General features: G+C 35.9%; 1 protein-coding gene across 1 annotated transcript; it reads right to left on the bottom strand.

Moving 5' to 3' along the window:
* Nucleotides 1-186: 186 nt before the first annotated feature.
* Nucleotides 187-20,310, bottom strand: LOC128232031 (amyloid protein-binding protein 2-like). The gene is made up of 13 exons (XM_052945370.1): nucleotides 20,165-20,310; nucleotides 19,077-19,165; nucleotides 18,685-18,842; nucleotides 18,256-18,379; nucleotides 16,158-16,326; nucleotides 14,829-14,918; nucleotides 14,463-14,530; nucleotides 10,385-10,490; nucleotides 7,546-7,670; nucleotides 7,062-7,147; nucleotides 4,962-5,152; nucleotides 4,551-4,716; nucleotides 187-3,903 (listed from the first exon to the last, which is right to left on the bottom strand). Exons 1-13 carry the CDS (start codon nucleotides 20,303-20,305, stop codon nucleotides 3,683-3,685), a joined length of 1,734 nt encoding a protein of 577 aa, XP_052801330.1. The 5' UTR covers nucleotides 20,306-20,310; the 3' UTR covers nucleotides 187-3,682.
* Nucleotides 20,311-20,975: the final 665 nt, after the last annotated feature.

The raw sequence follows: 20,975 nt of genomic DNA, 5'->3' as shown, positions 1-20,975 counted from the left end.
TGAGGACAGTTCCATGAAAAGTCGGACATTTATATGTCTGTACCACTGTGGAAATTATAGAACACCACAGCTTTTAGCCTTAAGCAGCCACTTGTAAAAAAATAGTAGATAAGGTCAAAAAAAGCTGAAATGTTTATTTACTGTATTTTTTAACCAGTGAAATCATTTCAATGTGAACACTAGCCAGAGATAACATGTGACCAACTTTAAATTTTTGATACAATTGTCTGCTGGTGAATATTAAAATGACGTATACAACTATTCATGTCAACGTGGAACTGCTTCTCAATGGCTTCCTTTGCTGACAAATACACTGTAGGTGACATCCCTTACTCAACACAATTCTATCAAAGATGTACATGTACATTTACACTGAAAATAATCCAACAATAACAAGATATGCTTAATCTTTCATTTAATAGTAATAAGCATAAACAAAGAAGTATCAACGAATACATTAATCAACGAATCTAAGGAGCCAGGCGAAAATAATATCACAATAATATTGAATTATGAAATCGGTACCAGTTCTCCTATATATGAGGCAAATCTTGACTTGATGTTTATTGGTATGACTCATGATGAGCTTAATAAATAGATAGAAGAAGCGTGCAATATGAAACATGACATGATGTAGATATTTCCGGAAACTTGGAGGTAGAATAACTTCTTAAATGACTTAATCTAGATTAAATGTCACTGATTCAAAAGCTTCAAGGTACATATACATGTATAAAAATACTTGAAATGTAAGACTAGTCCTGCAGATATATGACTATTTTCTTTAAAAAGATGACCTAATAAAATTGTGTCCATAAGTTGAATCAGATGACTGTAAACAAAAGGTACCAAAGTTGGAACTAAACAGTGAACGGTTCAAAATGATGACATGATATAAATTTACAATCCTAGAACAATATTATAGTTTTTATAATTTTCCTAATTTTATCATTTTTAGCCAATGTGTGGATTTCAAATTGTTATTTCATTGCAAATCATTATACTGTTGTACGTTTGTCATCTCACTTCATTCTCAATGAATCCAGGTGCACACTACAGTCTTCGCTAAAATGCCCAGTTTGAACAGATCTATTTATTTTTGTTTTCTTTGCAAACCTGTCCAAAATTCTAGGCACCCAAAAGGTGGACACTCAACACAAACAATCCTGCCACACAGCAAGATAATAAAACTTGAAAAAAGGCAGTTCCAAAATATGATAATTAACAAAAATGTACACATGAACACTGAATAAAGAGTTATTAAACTGTTGTTCATGATTAAAACACCTCAACAACAACAAAGGTAAAACTTAGATTAAAAACGTCAATAATAACTTGTGTATATATCCCATTTCATTTGAACTTAATAAACAAGATGTAATATAGATTTTTTTGTTCACAAATTCATTAGAACTGACTGTTATAATTAATACAGATCTGAAAGATAAGGACAAACAACCATACTTCAAAAATAAAAGTAATCATGCAAATATAATTTAAAATTGTTTAATAGATTCTTGTAATTCAGTTAAACTTAACGCATTTGATAGACAACTTATCCATATTATAGTTTATCCTTTTTATACTCGCAGATATTATTAAAGAAAACAAGAAACTGTATACAACACCAGCCAAGATGTTGCAACACCAGCTGAGATACTGTATACAACACCAGCTAAGATACTTTATACAACACCAGCCAATATGTTGTTTACAACACCAGCCAATATGTTGTTTACAACATCATCTAAGATACTGTTTAAAGCACTGGCCAAGATACTGTATACAACACTAGCCAATATAACGTGTATGACATTAGCCAAGATACTGTACACAACACTAGTTAGGATGCTGTTTACAACACCAGCTAAAATACTGTTTTAAACAATGGCCAAGGTACTGTATACATCACTAGCCAAGATAATGTGTGGCACTAGCTAAGACACTGTATACACCACTAGCCAAAATACTGTATACAGCGTTAGCCAAGACAATGTGTATGACACTAGTAAAGATATTGTATACAACACTAGTTAAGATACTGTATACAACACTAGTCAAGATGATGGATACAACACTAGCCAAAATGATGTATACAACACTAGCCAAGATCATGTATACAACACAAGCCAAGATTATGCATACAACACTGGCCAAGATAATGTATACAGCACTAGTTAAGATACTGTATACAACACTAGTTGAGATACTATATACAACACTAGTCAAGATGATGTATACAACACTAGCCAATATGATGAATACAACAAGATACTGTATACAACACTAGCCAATATAACGTGTATGACACTAGCCAAGATACTGTACACAACACTAGTTAGGATGCTGTTTACAACACCAGCTAAAATACTGTTTTAAACAATGGCCAAGGTACTGTATACATCACTAGCCAAGATAATGTGTGGCACTGGCTAAGACACTGTATACACAAGATGATGTATACAACACTAGCCAATATGATGTATACAACACAAGCCAAGATCATGTATACAACACAAGCCAAGATTATGCATACAACACTGGCCAAGATACTGTATACAACACTAGTCAAGATGATGTATACAACACTAGCCAAGATGATGTATATGAGAAAAGCCAAAATAATGTATACAACACTAGCCAAGATGATGTATACAACACTAGCCAAGATAATGACTAAATGTATACAACACTGGCCAAGATACTGTATACATTACCAGCCAAGATGATGTATACAACACTAGCCAAGATACTGTACAACACTTGCCAAGGTAATGTATACAGCACTAGCCAAGATACTGTATACAACACTAGCGAAGATAATGTATTAAACACTAGCCAAGATACTGTATACAACACTAGCGAAGATAATGTATACAACACTGGTCATATACTTTATACTGTAATAGCCAAGATACTGTATACAACACTAGCCAAGATAGTGTATACAACACTAGCCAATATACTGTTTACAACACTAGCAAATATAATGAATACACCACTAGCCAGGATACTGTAAGCAACACTAGTCAAGATAATGTATACACCACTAGCCATGATATTGTAAACAACACTAGCCAAGATACTGTATACAACACTAGCCAAGATACTGTATACAACACTAGCCAAGATACTGTCAACAATACTAGCCAAGATACTGTCAACAACACTAGTCAAGATAATGTATACACCACTAGCCATGATACTGTAAACAACACTAGCCAAGATACGGTATACAACACTAGCCAAGATACTGTAAACAACTAGCAATTATAAGCACAAAAACATATATTTCAGAAAATGCCATTTAAAGTAATAGCTAAAACAACCACAATCCATGATCTGCCACAGTGCAACACTAAGCATATAAATAATAACTTATACAACCACAGCGAAAATATTGTATTTGCCAACAGAGTATACATTTAATATTTAATTTATATAGCACACTTGGCACACCTTGTGAGAGCTAAGAACTTTCTTCTGTAATTGCTTCCACTTTGGGGATGTGGGTAACTATCAGTAGACCAATCAGGGAACTCTATCACATCTGATTGTCCTGCACCTACCATCCAACAACTTGAAGCAACATGCATGTTCTCTTTAATGTTCACTTGGCTCTTATAAGAACAAAATCACAGCATCCTTTAATCAGTGCACACATTCTAGATTATCACAATCTTTAGAAGTATTCTGTCACAAGTTCTGAAAGCCCTGCTGACAATGTGAACTCTAATGGTTTAACTTCTATGGAATTGTTTCTATCCCTAATACGATTCCACTGTTGTAGGATATTGGCATATCTATCAGCCATGGCATAGTTTCCGACTTGGCGGTAGAGGCGTAACAAGCCGCGGTAGTCATATTCCAGGCCGGAGTAACCATCTCCAAACAGCTTCCTACCTGAAACATACAGAAATACTGTCAATTGGATGTGTATATACTAATCAACATGCACGCTACCTATTTTTGCATTAAATTGTAATTTTCAAAAGGAACCTGCTCTGACAACTGTAAATCAAATCTTAACAAGATATTATGGTCACAATCATGTATGTAAAGTTTGGTGAGGATTGGACACATACTTTTCAAGAATTAGATTGGAAACATATATTTTTGAAGTATTTTTGGCAAAAAAGGGCCGTAACTCCTAAATGACTAAAGCGATTTCCATGACTATCGAACTTGATCAAGATATTATGGTCACAAACATGTGTTTAAAGTTTGGTGAGGATTGGACAAACGGTTTTCAAGAATTAGATCGGAAACAATCTTCGGGACGTACGTACGTACAGACAGACAGACATACGTACGGACAAGGGCAACCCTATATGCCGCCACTTTGTGGGGGCATAAAAAGATAACAAAGTTCTAATCTTTTATTTTATTTTTGTTTTTGTGCCCATGAAATTGCCCAACTATCCAAGATTAAGAAAATCTAATATAGCATAATTAACTTTCATAAATAATTTATAAAAAAATAAGACAAGCTTAACATGTTCTTATAGTATCTGTAAACCTTGATTTCATCATTGCTATGTTTTGCTCACCTATATCTATAGACCTGAGGTAGAGATTCTCTGCCTCGTCATACTTCTCCATATCGTAGTTGTACAGCGAGGCAAGATGGCCAACGGACAGTGCCACCTCGTAATCCTCCGAGCCCAGCAGACGCTCCTTGATCTCAATAGCCATCAGGTGCATGCCCTCCGCCTTCTGCATGTGCGAATTGTTAAAGTCATTAAATAAAAAGAATTAAAACACATTTTACAAACACGTTATGTAAATCTTAACAATTAGACTTGCAAGAACATGTTACAGCAACATTGATTCATCATGTCTAGAATTGAATTAAGCTTCGTTATGTTTGGAAAATTGAAGTGTTGGTCAAAGGAAAGTTGTTTTGAAACAATCGTATCACAAACTCATGCATTAAACAAGGGCACTGATATCATTCCTACCTCAAATTTGTGCATGCTTTGGTAAAGGCGTCCAAGGTTGCCATAGTGCTTTGCTGTCTGTACATTGTTCTCCCCAAATGCCTTACGTGCAAGTGCGAGCGACTGCAGGTGTAGTTCCTGGGCCTCTGACAGGAGAGACTGTTCCATCTCCTTCTGGTGACTGTCTATGGCAATCTCCTCAAGGATTAATGCTGAAACACCAATAGAAACTCAATCAGAACACATGACAATCTCCTCCAGGATCAACACTGAAACACAGCATATCAACACAATCAGAAAACCCACTCTTTACTTTAAGAAATCTTTCTGCCAGTTTAAACACACACAAGCGCAAGTTACAAGAAACTAGAGCTATCACTGAAGGTGATTAATACCCCCGAACGCTGCCTCTCATTATGATTTATCATTGTATGAAGTTTTATGAAATTCCATCTAGTAGTTTTCAAGTTACTGTACAGACAAAAGTTTGACAAAAAAACACAGAAAAAGGCAATAACTCTGTAATTTGCTAAAATAGTGTAATGATTCATGTACACTGAACTCCTTCGCATTGTGCTGTACCATTGTATAAAGTTTTATTACATTCTATCCAATAGTTTTCACGTCATGCTCCGGACAAGAAAAAGTAGCAAAGGGCAGTAACTCTGTAATTAGCTGAAATAGAACTGCGGTTCCTGTACACTGCACTCCGTCTCATTATGATCCAACACTGTATGAAGTTTAATTAAATTCCATCCAACAGTTTTCAAGTTATGCTCTGGACAAGAAAAAGTAACAAAGGGCAGTAACTCTGTAATTGGCTGAAATAGAATTGCGGTTCCTGTACACTGCACTCCCTCTCATTATGATCTATCACTGTATGAAGCTTTATTAAATTCCATCCACTAGTTTTCAAGTTATGCTCTGGACAGGAAAAAAGTAACAAAGGGCAGTAACTCTGTAACTGGCTGAAAAAGAGTTATGGTTCTTGTGCACTGCACTTCCTCTCATTGTGCTTTGCCATTGTATTAAGTTTTAATAAATTACATCTAGTAGTTTGCAAGTTAATGTCTGGAAAAATATTTGACAGCAAAAACAACAAATAAAGGGCAATAACTCAGTAATTAGCTAAAGTAGACTTATGGTTCTTGAACACTGCACTTCCTCTCATTGTGCTTTACCATTGTATGAAGTTCCAATGAATTCCATCCAGTACTTTTCAAGTTATACTCCGGAAAAAACAAAAGTAACAAAGGGCAATAACTCAGTAATCAGCAAGAACAGAGTTATGGTTATTGTACACTGCACTTCCTCTCATTATGCTCTATCATTGTATGAAGTTTAATCCAATTCCATCCAGTTTAATCCAATTCCATCCAGTAGTTTTTAAGTTATGCTCCGGACAAGGTAAATTGCAACGGACCGACCGACAAACCGACCAACCGACTGACCACAGGGTGACTCTAATATACCCCCTTCAAACTTTGTTTGTCGGGGGTATAATAAAAGTAATAATAATACCGCAAGAGTTTAAGCCAAGGCTAAAGAGTTTGCACACCGCTGCCAACTTTCTTTCTAGGAAAAACAGACAAGCTTTAACTTGGCCATTGAATATTTTTTACTAATATTTTGAAATTGCAACGGACCGACCGACAAACCGACCGACCGACCGACCACAGGGTGACTCTAATATACCCCCTTCAAACTTCGTTTGTCGGGGGTATAATAAAAGTAATAATAATACCGCAAGAGTTTAAGCCAAGGCTAAAGAGTTTGCACACCGCTGCCAACTTTCTTTCTAGGAAAAACAGACAAGCTTTAACTTGGCCATTGAATATTTTTTACTGACCTATATGTACCCTCAGTCATGAAGGTAGTCAGGGTCTCCATGTGACTATCCTTCGTATCAAATTGTATTTTGAAAGAAATCCAGTGGCGTCAGGAGAAAGATTAGGCTAGATTCCAGTCTAGATGCAATTTATTCCAAACCTTAGGAATTGAGCAATCTTAAAACTATTTTTTCTAAACTAATAAATGCAGCCATGTTGGAGATTGAACAGTACATAATGGACCACCTAAACAATAAATGAAGAAGGAACATATTCCACAGTATGTTGTTACCTTTTACTCTCTTGGATGAGGAGAGCATGAGATGGTCGGAGGGCAGGATGTGCTCCAGGATCTCTATGGCCTTCTCTGCATGGTCCCTGAAACAACCAGCACCTATCATAAGTATGTGTAGATGTCAACTCAATCACCTAATCGTAACTGAGTGCAATGGTTGGGCATATGGTCATATAGTCTTATGGACAGTTGTTTTTCATTAAGCATAACACAGAATAAATTACTGTTACTATTAGACCTACACTTAAAATCTTATTACATGTTAAATCTCCCCAAACACACACCATTTAAAACATTTATTTTTAAATAACTTGTTTAAGTACTGTACTATATTTATGACATAAGGAACTGACAAATCTATGCTTACTTTGATATGAAAGCTAAGTACAGGCAGATTATGCTGTTACTTTGTTTCTAATATTTTTGTCAAATACTTTCACTCTACAAAGTGTTAACGGATAACATTCCAAAATGTTCCTACTTGGCATCTGTGAACCTCCCTGAGCTGTATTCCTGGACGTATGAGGCGTAGGCCAGGTCCTCGTGTGCCACGGCAACATGTAAATTGTTCCCCCCAAACACAGCCTGACGGATGTCCAGGGCATTCTAGGGACAAAGGCAAAACACACATTTTTAATGATTTACCCTAGAACTCTTACCATTTGTTAGCATATGTTTTATATTAAAATACAGTCAAATGGAACCAACAAAATGAAGTATACATCTCTATGATTATTTTTATGCTGGAAACATTTTTCCTATGAGGTACTTATTCCAATGATGCTTTCCATGCTCATTGTAACCAGCAAATATTTCTCTCATTGATCATTGTTTTGTCCATTTTGTCTTTGATCTGTTCCACATGGTTTTATTTATTTTCTATTGATGTAAATGAGACATTTCAAATTTAAGAAGCTTTTGGATAAAATGCAAAAAAAAAAATAAAAAAAAAAAAACATTTGTCAATCAGATGGGCTCAAAATCGGATTTTTTTATTGCCAGAATATTTTTGGCTGTTAGATGGTTGAAAAATTGCAAAAGTTTCATGCATTACAATGCACTTGAGCAAATGTCCATATGTTTCTTCAATGAAAGATCAAAATGTGAATGAGGAAGATCTAGACTCATGATTATGACATCATCAAAAGTGACCAAAAATGGGACATCCCTAATAGCTGAAGCAAATAAAACCAATCACAGATAAAGTAAGATATATCAATGGTATTTTGCTGAAAAGACATCTTTGTTCAATGGCCTTCGTTTGTACTTTGGATTTTATAGTTTGCCATAGTTTTACAAATCTGAATAAAGTTTTATGCAAAATAATAAACACAACAAATACTGATATGGAGTTATTTATCCATGTTTAAGTCAATATAATGCTCATTCCAATATATTCAATCACTAACATTAAGTGCTTCATTTGCAACATCCACTTTAGACCATTTAAAAAAATGTCTAGATAATCAAAAGTGTTTACTATTGTATATATCTATCCTGCAACTTGAGTGGCTTTTCAATTGTAATCATGAGTGCTTAATTTCCTGTTACATCCTCACAGTTTATAAAGTTATGGCTAACATGTGTTTTTGCAAATGCTACTACAGTCAAAAGACACCAAGACTGACAACTCCTGCATTTATTTACTCAAAAACCAAACTGTGCTACAAGGAAGTTTACTTAATACACATGTTTCTACTTATAGTATACATTTTACAGGGGTTTCACGATCATTTGCACAACTCGACGATTATCAGTTTTGGGGCCCATGCCGATTATCGATTATCATTTTACGGCCTGTGAAACGTTCATAAGTGAGTTAAATTTTCATCATGAAATCAAATTTGATGACTGTGAAATCATGTACCGTAAATGACTGACTGGTTATAAGACACACTTTTTTCCCTCAGATTTCGATTTTTAAAAAAATGCCTGCGTCTTACAAACAGTAACTTTTAACATTTTTTTTGGTCAATTTCAGGCCGAAATTGGCTCTTCAGAGAAATAAATGGTAAAAAAAACTAGTAAGTTTAGATTTATGTAGAAAGGGATGTCACTCACATCATCTCGATCGAGTTTATGCAGGTTAAAACCTCAGTTGAAGATCAGGATAAGGTGTATCGTAAAACGTTTATTATTTTAATTTTTCATTATTGTACAAATATAATTATTCAATATTATTTTGTATAAAACAATAATTTAACTTGCATGTAAAGAAGCATAGCTGTGCACTGTCGAAATATTTTGTCGGTGGTATGATCAGGTGTGAAAAACTTGCACTGCCTTTAAGCAGTTTAACATACCAATAGTACAAACTGCTGCGATAATAGTCTTGATTCTTACACTTTGCCACGTTCTTTATACTTTCCAGTAGGTGTTTACATTTTGAGAACAAACATATACAATATAAAAATTTTGCTTTACAAAATGTTTCATTCTGGACAGGTAACGTTTACGTTACACTGTCAGAAAGAATGTTTTGCTTTGTATTAGTATTGCATGGTTTAAAAAAAGCATCGCCATTTTCACAAAAAAAAAAAAAATCTTCACTGTTAACAAACATGGTAACTAATGGTGGCAGACTATTTTGATATTTTTTCAGTGCGTCCAATAACCCATAACATAGAGTAAGTTTTTTCCTCGAGTTTTTCACATATTTTTTGCCTGTGTCTTATAACCACTATTGTCTTAAAACCAGTCATCTACGGTATAAACTACGCAATCACAATTTATTGATCTGCTTGAACAGATTAATTATTAAAATCCTAAAGGAAAGCAAACGCAAAAGCAGTTGAGGGAAATATCCTAGTGTTTGATAACCTATTCATGTCAAGTTGACTTGACTACACTACATACATATTGACATCACGAATAAGAGGTATTTGTTTATTTAAGTACAAACAAATGTTCTAATTGCTAAGTGTTCATGTCTGTTCAATTGAATTGAGACATTCAAGACATGAAAAGACAGAACAAATTAAGATAGACATGTTATGGAATTTTCAAGCTGAACAATTGAAATTGATGGGAACATGAAATTACAACAAAATGTTGTTTACCGTCAAGCAAGAAGAAATAAGAATGCACAACTTGATTGCAGGTTAACTTTAAAAAGAATACTTCAAACTTACAAAATAAGAAAAAAAACCCATTTGTATTAAAGAAGTTAATACACAGCATAGCCAGGCCGTTGTGTGATAATTCGCCCTCATCTCATAACTTCCTTCGACTACGTCTCTGGCCATTATGAGTCACTTAGGCCAATTATCACTAACGACTTGGCTACGCTGTGCATTAACCTCTAAATAATGCAAGCATACCTGGTAGACCTGTACAGCAGCTGTAATCTGGTCCACATTGAGAAGATAGAAGCCGTAGTCCAGCAGGGCATCCGAGTACTTCGGGTGGCGACAACCAAAACAATCCCTGAAAACAACCAGCTACGGTAACTTCCAACCATCACAAAGACATCTTTAAAAATCTTTTTTCATTTATTGCAATGGCTGGGTGAATCTGTCTCTGGATCAGAGGTTTCGGAAATAGGAGGCTAAATGGTTCTTAACCAATTGGGATGAGATGATACTGTTTCAATACAACTACACGGTACAATATTTCCTATACAAAACAGTAACTTAAATTCAAATACGAAAAATAAATTCAAATATGAAAAACACCAGGGAAACCATTTATATATATAACAGTTTTCTCCGACTGACAATGCCACATGTTGTTGATCAAACGGAATGCTGCTACAATACATTGCATACTGTACCATGTAAACTAGCTTCAGAATTATTAAACAAGAGATGTTTGTCAAACATTATGCCCCCCCTGAGCGCCATGTTGTCAGGATTATATGGACAATTGAATGAAATATGCATGGACCGAAATGACAGCTGATTTGTTGCTGTTTTAAGATTATGACCATTAAAGTGTGAGGATAAAGTGTGTTATGACCGTCATGACCTTTGACTCTATGAACTCAAAATCCAGAGTCATCAGCTGGTCACCAGAAACCTAAATGTCAAGTTTGAGGGCCATGGGTGCAGGCATTGTCAAGTTATCACAAGACAAGTTTTTTTCGTTCAAGGTCACTGTGACCTTGACCTTTGACCCGATGACCCCTTAAATCATAAGGGGTCATCTACAAGTCAGATGCAACTCCAAGTCAAGTTTGAAGGCCATGGGTTCAGGCATTGTTGAGTTATCACTCAGACAACCTTTTATCATTCAAGATCACTGTGACCTCGACCTTTGGCTCTATAAATCTACTGGTCAGGCTTAACATCCATGTCAAGTTGAGATATCAGTGGGGGAAGATTTGTTAACTTTTTTGCGTTAAAGGTTACTGTGACATTGACCTTGGCCTGATGACCTCCAAAGTTGATAGGGGTCATCTACTGGGCAGGCCCAACCTTCATGTCAAGTTTGATGACCATAGGTCCAAGAATTGTCGAGTTTGCTTTCAAGGTCACTGTGACCTTGACCTTTGACCCCTAAAATCAATAGGGGTCATCTACTGGTCAGGCCCAACCTCCATGTCAAGATTGAGGGCCATGGGTGCAGGCATTGTTGAGTTATCACTTGGACAACATTTTATCATTCAAGGTCACTGTGACCTTGACCTTTGGCCCAATGACCCCTAAAATTAATAGGGACAATCTTCTGGCCGGGCTCAACCTACAAATCAAGTTTGAGGGCCATGGGTGCAGCCATTGTCAAGTTATCACTCGGATAACCTTTTACCATTCCAGGTGACCTTGACCTTTGGCTCAATGACCCCTTAAATCAATAGGGACCATCTTCTAGCCAGGCCCAACTTCCAAGTCAAGTTTGAGGGTCATGGGTGCAGGCATTGTCGAGTTATCACTCGGACAACCTTTTACCATTCCAGGTCACTGTGACCTTGACCTTTGGCCAGATGACCCCCAAAAACCATAGGGGTCATCTCCTGGTCAGGCCAATTCTCCAAGTCAAGTTTGAGGGCCATGGGTGCAGGCATTGTTGAGTTATCAATTGGACAACCTTTTACCATTCAAGGTCAGTGTGACCTTGACCTTTGGCCCAATGACCCCCAAAACAATAGGGGTCATCTACTGGTCAGGCCCAACCTCCAAGTCCAGTTTGAGGGCCATGGGTACAGGCATTGTCACGTTATCACTCGGACAACCTTTTACCATTCAAGGTCACTGTGACCTTGTCCTTTGGTCTGATGACGCCCAAAAACAATAGGGGTCATCTACTGGTCAGGCCCAACCTCCACGTCAAGTTTGAGGGCCATGGGTGCAGGCATTGTTGAGTTATCACTCGGACAAGCTTTAAAATTATTTTACCATTAAAGGTCACTATGACCTTGACCTTTGACCCGATGACCCCCAAAATCAATAGGGGTCATCTACTGGTCAGGCCCAACCTTCATGTGAAGTTTGATGACCATACGTCTAGGAATTGTTGAGTTATCACTCGGACAAGCTTTGGTCTACTGACGGACGGACGGACGGACCGACCGACATGCCTGTGCAAAGCAATATACCCCTCTTCTATGAAGGGGGGCATAAAAAATAAAGCGAATTTCAACATTAAGCAATGAAAGTAAATTGCTTCAAACTGTGATAACTTTTGATAGCAAAACTGCCTTGCTTAATGATCAGTCCAATGATTGGCACGGTGAAATTATACAACAATATCTCTAACTCAAAACCAGTAGGTATGATGCCAAACTTCTTATTTAACACTTTCATTTAGGCAGGGATAATTCTAGTAAGCGATTTCCGGATTTCTCGCATAAAAATTCGCTCAAATCATATCCAAATCACATAAATGTGAGATATTCTCGCGCTTGATTGCAGTTTGTGTATTTTGTGCCTTTTCCCTTTTGTTGTTTTACAAAATAAAGCATCGTAGTCGCAGATAGCTTCTTGTTTATATTTATTGAATTATTCATGAATTGCCTCCCCTACATTGAATGCATTTGTCTTATCGAATGTTTTGATCGATATCATCCACACACTCAGTCTTGTTTTCAAGCATTTTTGCGTTCCGGAATAATTTTGTTTATGCGGGTTACCACTGCATTTTAAATGCGTCTACAATATCTGAAGCGTCAAAATGTCTAATCAGAAAATGTTGTTTGCATTCCTTGAAAAAAGCCTCTGGGCCATAATAAAATACCAGGTTCAGATGAAAACAAGAATAGAAAGCCTTCATCTCCCAAAAAAGTCAATGCACCTTTCAGCAAGAAAATGGCTAAATCCTATTTTTTGCTCAAGTATAATGAGTGTGAATGTTCATGCTGTCTGAACTGTTAACAAGTGTTTCCTTCTAGTCAAACAAGTGTATATATTATATCTATATATTGTAAATTTGTTAATATATTGATATCCATGAAACAAGTTACTTTTTTGCATTGTTTTATCACTGTGTTTTCCATGTATTATAAAAATCTCACTGAAGTTAAAATTCTCTCACCAATTTTGGACAAATGGGAACAATTCTCTCATTGAAAATCTGACATAGAATTATCCCTGTTTAGGTTACTCCCATCGTGAGCCCTGAGAATCCTACTACATGACACATACATCACAATTAGAGGACTTCAAGTCTCAATGATACCCAAAGTTCTTAGTGGGTAAACAAAATCTTAAAAGCCCAAACTTTTTCCAGAGTACAGTATTCAAAGCTATTAGAACTTTGTCATCTAGTAACCAGAGCCACATGTGGGGGTTAAATCACACTATATGGCACATGCGTTGCACAAATCATCGGAACGAAAAATACCTAGCGATTCCATATATAGCACAACTGTTCAGCATAACTAGAGCTGCACAGCACAATTTTGGGCCTTTGGACATACATATGCTCTGGTATGGTATGTCATTCCAGAAGTAGTACTCATGAAATCTCTAATATTGCATAAGATGTGTAGTTACAAGTTAGACCATGCATTGCACATTTCGACGACTAAATTTGACGACATACACATGATGTCATAAAGAATCTACATTACTGAAACGACACGCATCATTAATGGATTTATATTAAAACTGGCTTTTAATTTTAATTGTCTTTATACAGAATCTTCATAGAACATAAATAAAGAAACGTTTGATGTTTTATTTTATTTATTTTTTTCAAACAGTCGGGCCATTTGCAGCAGACACTATCAATAAAGTTGGGACGAGATCTGCGGTTGATATGGAAACATGAGTCAAGTTATTATCAGACATCCTCAAGAAAATGATGCGCTTATGACAATCCTTATAATGAAAAGAATTAGAACACATCGATAAATTCATTAATTTTGGCATTTTATGTTCATGATTTTTCATTGTAATAGATATGTCTGTTGGCCCAAAATAACGTGAGTCAGCTCATATTACCTCTTGATTAAAAGCTCACCTAGCGAAGTCCACAGCAAACTTGATGAGCACTTCAGCCTTTGAGAATTCCCTCTTCACAACACAGGCCTGTTAACAGTACATCAAATTCATCTACAGTAATGGCAAACAGTGAAACAATTTAATGCCAAGTCAGGCTTCCATATATTACACTTAACTTGTTTAAACACAATGAATCACCATTTTCATATATATATATATATATATATATATATATATATATATATATATATATATATTAATTTTAAACAAGTAGAGTACTTAGAAACAGTTAAAATACAGCCTGAAAACAAACCACTATCTTTGTATGCACTAATATGGTTTGAAAGACTTTAGACATTGTACAGGTGTATTTACATGAAATTACCTTAGAGCACTGTCTAAGGACATCGACCACAGCTTTCTGCGGCAGTGTGGTGGTTAGCTCCTTCATGGCCATCTTACAGTGTCGGTAAGCCTGCAAACAAAAACAACAGTACAAACCTGTATTAAGTGGCCTCCGTTGGGAAAAGGTAAAATTGACTGCTTAAGACAGGTGGCCACTTTATCCAGGTGGGAAATTGCTGCCACTTAAACTTTGCAATCTGACTGTTTTTCTATTAACTGTATACACTCAACACATTCTTTCAGAGTCAAATTTGTGATTTGTTTTACTGGCACCCATATCAGATCAAAATTTATAAGAAAATAACACACAATGCATAGTAAATGTTTGTTCGAAAAAATAAAAATCTGTGCACTTTAAAATTGAAATGAATACAGGTCATTACTTGTTTTGTCACTTTAAGTGACAATACAAATGGTAAATCCATAATAACTGGTATAACTTTGTCGGTATTTGATCATTATTTTAGTAATTTTGAATATCTACTGAAGTATCTATTCATTAATTGTGTTAATTCTGATCAAAACATCCTCTAAGGTGATATAAACATGATTCCTCAATGAGTAAACACATGGGGCAATCAAATGATGCAATACACATTTTGATTGGAGAACAAACAAGAGCTGTCACAGAGACAGCGAGCTCGACTATTCCCCCACTTTTCGGTGTATGGATTGAAAAGTTGTGTCGAAACATGCATGGATCCCTGTTGGTTTGATTTCAATGCATTACATGATGTGCTGAGATATTAACATAAATTGAAATGGAAAATATTGAGGTGGTACGCAAACTTTAACGTAAATTCTAAGTCGAAAAAGGGCCATAATTTTGTCAAAATGCTTGATAGAGTTATCTCCTCCTGTGTACGGGTTGGGGGCATGATGGTGAACAAGTGTGCAAAGTTTCAAAGCCATATGTCAATGGACTTTGAAAATATTTGAGGTGGTACGCAAACTTTAACATAAATGGTTACGCCGACGCTCGGGTGACAAGGATAGCTCTCCTTATTCTTCGAATAGTCGAGCTAAAAAATCCAAGGCCGTCATATTTTTCCATAAACCTGTATATAACTGTAGCTGTGTCATTCAAAACAGGTGGCCTTACAACCAGGATCGACTGGATATCATTTCAAACATTTCATTGTGAAACCATACAAGTGGCTTATTAGAATACAGTAATTGCAAGAAAGAGGAGTTATTAACATCGGAACTTGTTTTCATCTTGTACAACATAAAAGCACAAGTCTCATACCTCACACATCAAAAGCATAAATGTTTTACAAAAAGTGGTACAACAGAAAAGCAGCAGTACCTCATCATACTGGCTCTCAGCAAATAACAGGGCACAGCATTCTGTGTAGAGCGTGGCCCGATTGGCAGGAGCTCCTTTAGAACCAATCTCCTCGATGATGCTGCATGCCATCTTACATGTGGACTTGGCCTCCTGGTACTGACAGTTCACGTTTTGCACATGCAATAACCTACAAATGGACAGTGGTGAGTAATATACACAAGGTTTCCAAGGGGAATAAACAAGTATAAATAATTATAAGGTTATCACAAGTACATGTAAGTACATGTATTTCAGAAGGATATTAACAAATCATAAAACAATCTGTATATTATTACAAGAGCCGTCGTAAGACAGCGCGCTCGACTACGCCGCTTTGACTTAGAATACAATAACAATGTAATAATACCAAGTTTGGTCTCTTTATGTCAAACCTAACTAAAATTATTTGATACATATGGTGACCGATACTGCCCTCCCACCATTCCGCCCAAACAATGACGCAAGTCATTCAAATAACTTGATTTCCCATTATGAAAATGTGGTTAAGAATATACATAATTATGCCTTTCAAAGGAAATAAAAAAATAAAAAAATTCAATGGCCATAATTTGTATTTAGGCTTAAAACGGAGTTATGTTTCTTTTTCTAAGTTGGTCGTAAATAATTTTGAATTTTATTAAGTGCATTTAATGAACGGTATAGAAGTTTTTTTTATTAAAATCCCAACTTGCCCTTAACTTTTACTTGCCTAAAACTTTAACCTAAGTCAATCAGGGGCCATAACTTGTATTAAGGATATGGAGTTATCTAACCTCATTGGGTGATGGTCCTGGACAATTGTGTGAAGTATTAAGTCAATTGAATGAAGGGTATAGAAGTTATTAAACAATATCCCAACCTGCCCTAAAACTTTAACCTAAGTTCCATAGTCAATCAGGGGCCATAATTTGTATAAAAGATAATGTGGAGTTATCTAGCCTCATTATGTGATGGCTCTGAACATCTGTGTGAAGTATTAAGTCAATTGAATGAATGGTATTGGAGTTTTAAGTGAAAATCTCAACTTGCCCTAAAACTTTAACCTGCCCTAAAACTTTAACCTAAGTCAATCAGGGGCCATAACTTGTATTTAGGATAATATGGAGTTATGTAACCTCATTGTGTGATGGTCCTGAACAACTGTGTGAAGTATTAAGTCAATTGAACAAAGGATATAGAAGTTCAAATATTCCAACTTGCCCTAAAACTTAAACCTAAGTTCCATAGTCAATCAGGGGCCATAATCTGTGTAAAGAATGACATGGAGTTATCTAACCTCATCATGTGATGGCCCTGAACATCTGTGTGAAGTATTAAGTCAATTGAATGTAGGGTATTGGACTTATAAGTGAAAATCCCAACTTGCCCTAAAACTTTAACCAGACGCCGATGCGAGTAGTATAGCCCACCTATTCTTCGAATAGTCGAGCTAAAAATGAGAACTAAATGTTTTTCGGTGAATGCAAACAATGTCACAATCATTGAACAATTCTGAAAGATTGCTTTCTGTCATTGACTGTTATTGTTGGGAAGTTGATTGCTATATATGACAGTGATGTCAAATAAGCCACAAGAAAACACAACAAATATCTGATCAATGATTCCTGTAATTAGGCTGCGTGTGATCTTTGACCCACCTACACATGGGTTTTGCATGTTATATAACATCTTTTTAAGGTGAACATTTGTGTCAAATTATATTAAAATCCCCCCATGCATTGCCATGTAACAGCCTGCACAACCCAGGAAAAGACAAGGGCATTTGATTTAAGACCCTTGAGTGTGACCTTGATCTTAAGCCATATACATGGGTCTTGCACTCAACATGCCATCTATTCAGGGTGAACATTTGTGCCAAGGTATTCAAAAATCTATTTATGCACGGGTTAAGTTACTGGCCGGACAAGCCAAAATCAGAAAAGATGAAATATCACACTGATGCATATACACCTAACCGCCATTGTAACATCTATGTCTAAATATATATCTAAATACAAGAGGGCTCAACAAAAATGAATAAAAAATATGCTTACTATTTAAGCATGTGATCTATTAATAACAGAGCCTGTTTAATTACCTGACACAGCATTCCAGGGTTTTGCAGAGACTAGAGAGCGATGTATCCATCTGACACACACCCAGACATGCCTTGTACACCTTGCAAGCATCACCAAACCAGCCTGCATCTCCAAGGAAGCCTCCTGTTAACAGTTTGGCCATACAAGCATCAGATTTATATCTCATAGTTCACAAATATCAATGATGCTCTATTCTTTATGTTACTTTATGTTATTTTGATCACCACTACCTCACCCATCATCTAGAGGTTGTACCGATATAAGGGGAGAAACACCCAGTGACAGATGGACACTTGGCTGAGGAAGTGTATAATAAGCAGTACAGTTGTATCTTCAAAACAATATTTAAGTTTTATTTTACAACATAATAGATTTAAGATATACAAATTTTCCTACAATAGCAACTATCATTACAAACAAGAACATACCAAGAGCAAATCCAAGTTGGATTGTCTTATCAGTAGTTTGAGTGGTGGCTAGATTACTCTGGTAATCCTGGCACTTGTAGGCATATGAGTCCGCCAGAATCTCGGAAACCTTCACTCCATGATCCATCAGGGCTTGGAAACAGTGGTGCAACAGGTGCCTAGAAAAAAAACTTACTAATAATGTACAAAATCAAATCAAAATACAAAACAGATGTTTTCATATGCAGATAAGAGCAAACACAGTACATCGATGTTACAAACTTTAAATATGAGTGCAAAAAAATTATGTTAAGATTATTTAGGTTATCAAACAATAGTGAATACTGACGCCAAAAGTACCATTTTACTTCAAAATTTTGTGACATGATTTAAGGGATAATAAAATTTCAAACCTTTTATCATTTACTTTCAGGACTTTGGAAAATGTGTCAAGGTCTGAAAATTCCATGCCCAGCTGGCAGAGCCTGCCTTTGTTGTAGAGCTGAATAACAAACAATTTATATTTATCAGTTGAACAAGAAAATTTATACATAAACAATTTCCATTTTCATAATCCAGAGAACGAGTTTATAGATGAAAGAAAGGACACAAAACACTTAAAGCGTCCATATCCCACTTGTTGTTTTCCTAGCTAAGAATGACAGATCCCAGTGCTAAGTATATTGAGCGGAAAGATAACGGGCACCTGCTAGATAGTTAAAAAATGGCAATGCTTTGTTGACAGATCGATATGGATTTGTGTTTCATGCAATACGTAAGTGTAATAAAAGAAAGGTATTGGCTAAAAATAATTTATGTGTAACTTTTGTATGTTTATTAACAATGCAGTGTGAAATATTGTGGAATTACAATTGAAGAATATATTTTACACTAGTATGAATCAGTCGACTTGTGGCGTTTAAGGAACAAAATGAAAATCTGAATGTTGACAAGGTTCCCTATACAGGTTGACGGTACATTTCCAAACAGGGCATAAATCCCGATTGCCTTGGTCACACTTGCGAAGTTTCATCTTGTTTAGTTTAGTATTTTTCTAAAAAAAATGCCATTCAACGTTTATACGCTACGGGGAATGACGTCAGAGGGCGCACGCGCATCTTTAGGATTTGCAGTTATGTTGACCTACATTCAAGATATTTATAAATAGAAATCACGCTTTACAGTTGAATTTTATGTTTTGAAAAACATCGGAAACAACAAATAACTTTGCAGCTAAGTGTTTATTTAATATAGCATACTTATTAATTATAATTGTATGACCATGTATTTTCGCTTTTCAAGTGTTCGGTATTTGAGCCCTCCATATAAAAACTCTCCAAGATAATTGTGAAAAACCTCAAAAAGCGTTCGGAAATGTACCGTCAACCAGTACGCGCATTATTTTGGCAAACAGAACACTGGCAAAAACAAAACACAATTTGACATTTCATATCTGTCAATACAAAAAAGAAAATATCTACTTTTATCTATAGTGAAGTACCTTATAGTAAATATCGAACTGCACATTTTCGGGAAGACCCTTTAGTTCTCTTCTGTATTTACCATACGAAGTAACAATGGCAGAGACGGCCATATTATACAACTTGTCTGGCACCCATTCCAAGGCGCAGGCGGAAGCCATCTTGAATTTTCTATGTGTCACAATTTCAACTGAAAACAGAAAAAAAGAGGACGAAAAGGATGGATAACTGAAGCGCGAAAAACCTCTATAACCCACCGAAAGCTCATAAAACACAAATAGACGGAGATTGTAGTCACATTTATGATTGACTACGTGTTGTGTAAATGTAAAAGGATTGAACGTAAATATCTATAACACCTTTCATGAAAATCCAGATTTGCACGTATGTCAAAGCTTTAATAGCAGTTTATGCAAATTCAGATGATCAGATTTTTTTTAATCCTTTCCCTTTGTAGAACTACAGTCCGCGATAATTGTTTTTATTTTTACCCATAAAAAGAAACTGAAAGACACAATACTCACCATGTATGTCCATCTTCATCCCATTTACATTACACTGACAGCATTTTCAACTTATAATCAAACGATTAACCACCATAATCAGTGCAGCTAACTATATTACTTTCATAAACGCTTTTAAAAATAAAGACATTTAGTTTTAATTATTTATAAAAAATATCTACTTGTGTGCCTTTACACTACAGTATGCTCCACATTTTCATGACCTCTTGAGGTACCGGCCGATGCCACCAAACATTCATGCTTTCTATATTGGGAAGAGGCAAAAGTTGTCATGCTTTACAAGATTGACAACAACACCATCTCTACC

Source organism: Mya arenaria, chromosome 4 (genome assembly GCF_026914265.1).
Source record: "Mya arenaria isolate MELC-2E11 chromosome 4, ASM2691426v1".
Taxonomy (NCBI): domain Eukaryota; kingdom Metazoa; phylum Mollusca; class Bivalvia; order Myida; family Myidae; genus Mya; species Mya arenaria.
Note: the sequence above shows the minus strand (reverse complement) of the source record. Positions and strands in the feature narration are given on the sequence as shown.

Coding starts and splice junctions, on each gene's coding strand:
- LOC128232031 (XM_052945370.1), bottom strand. CDS start 20,305: ATGGCTTCCGCCTGCGCCTTGGAATGGGTGCCAGACAAGTTGTATAAT. Junction 18,380..18,684: donor CCAACTTGGATTTGCTCTTG/GTATGTTCTTGT, acceptor AACTGTTAACAG/GAGGCTTCCTTGGAGATGCA. Junction 5,153..7,061: donor CTCATCCAAGAGAGTAAAAG/GTAACAACATAC, acceptor TTGGTGTTTCAG/CATTAATCCTTGAGGAGATT.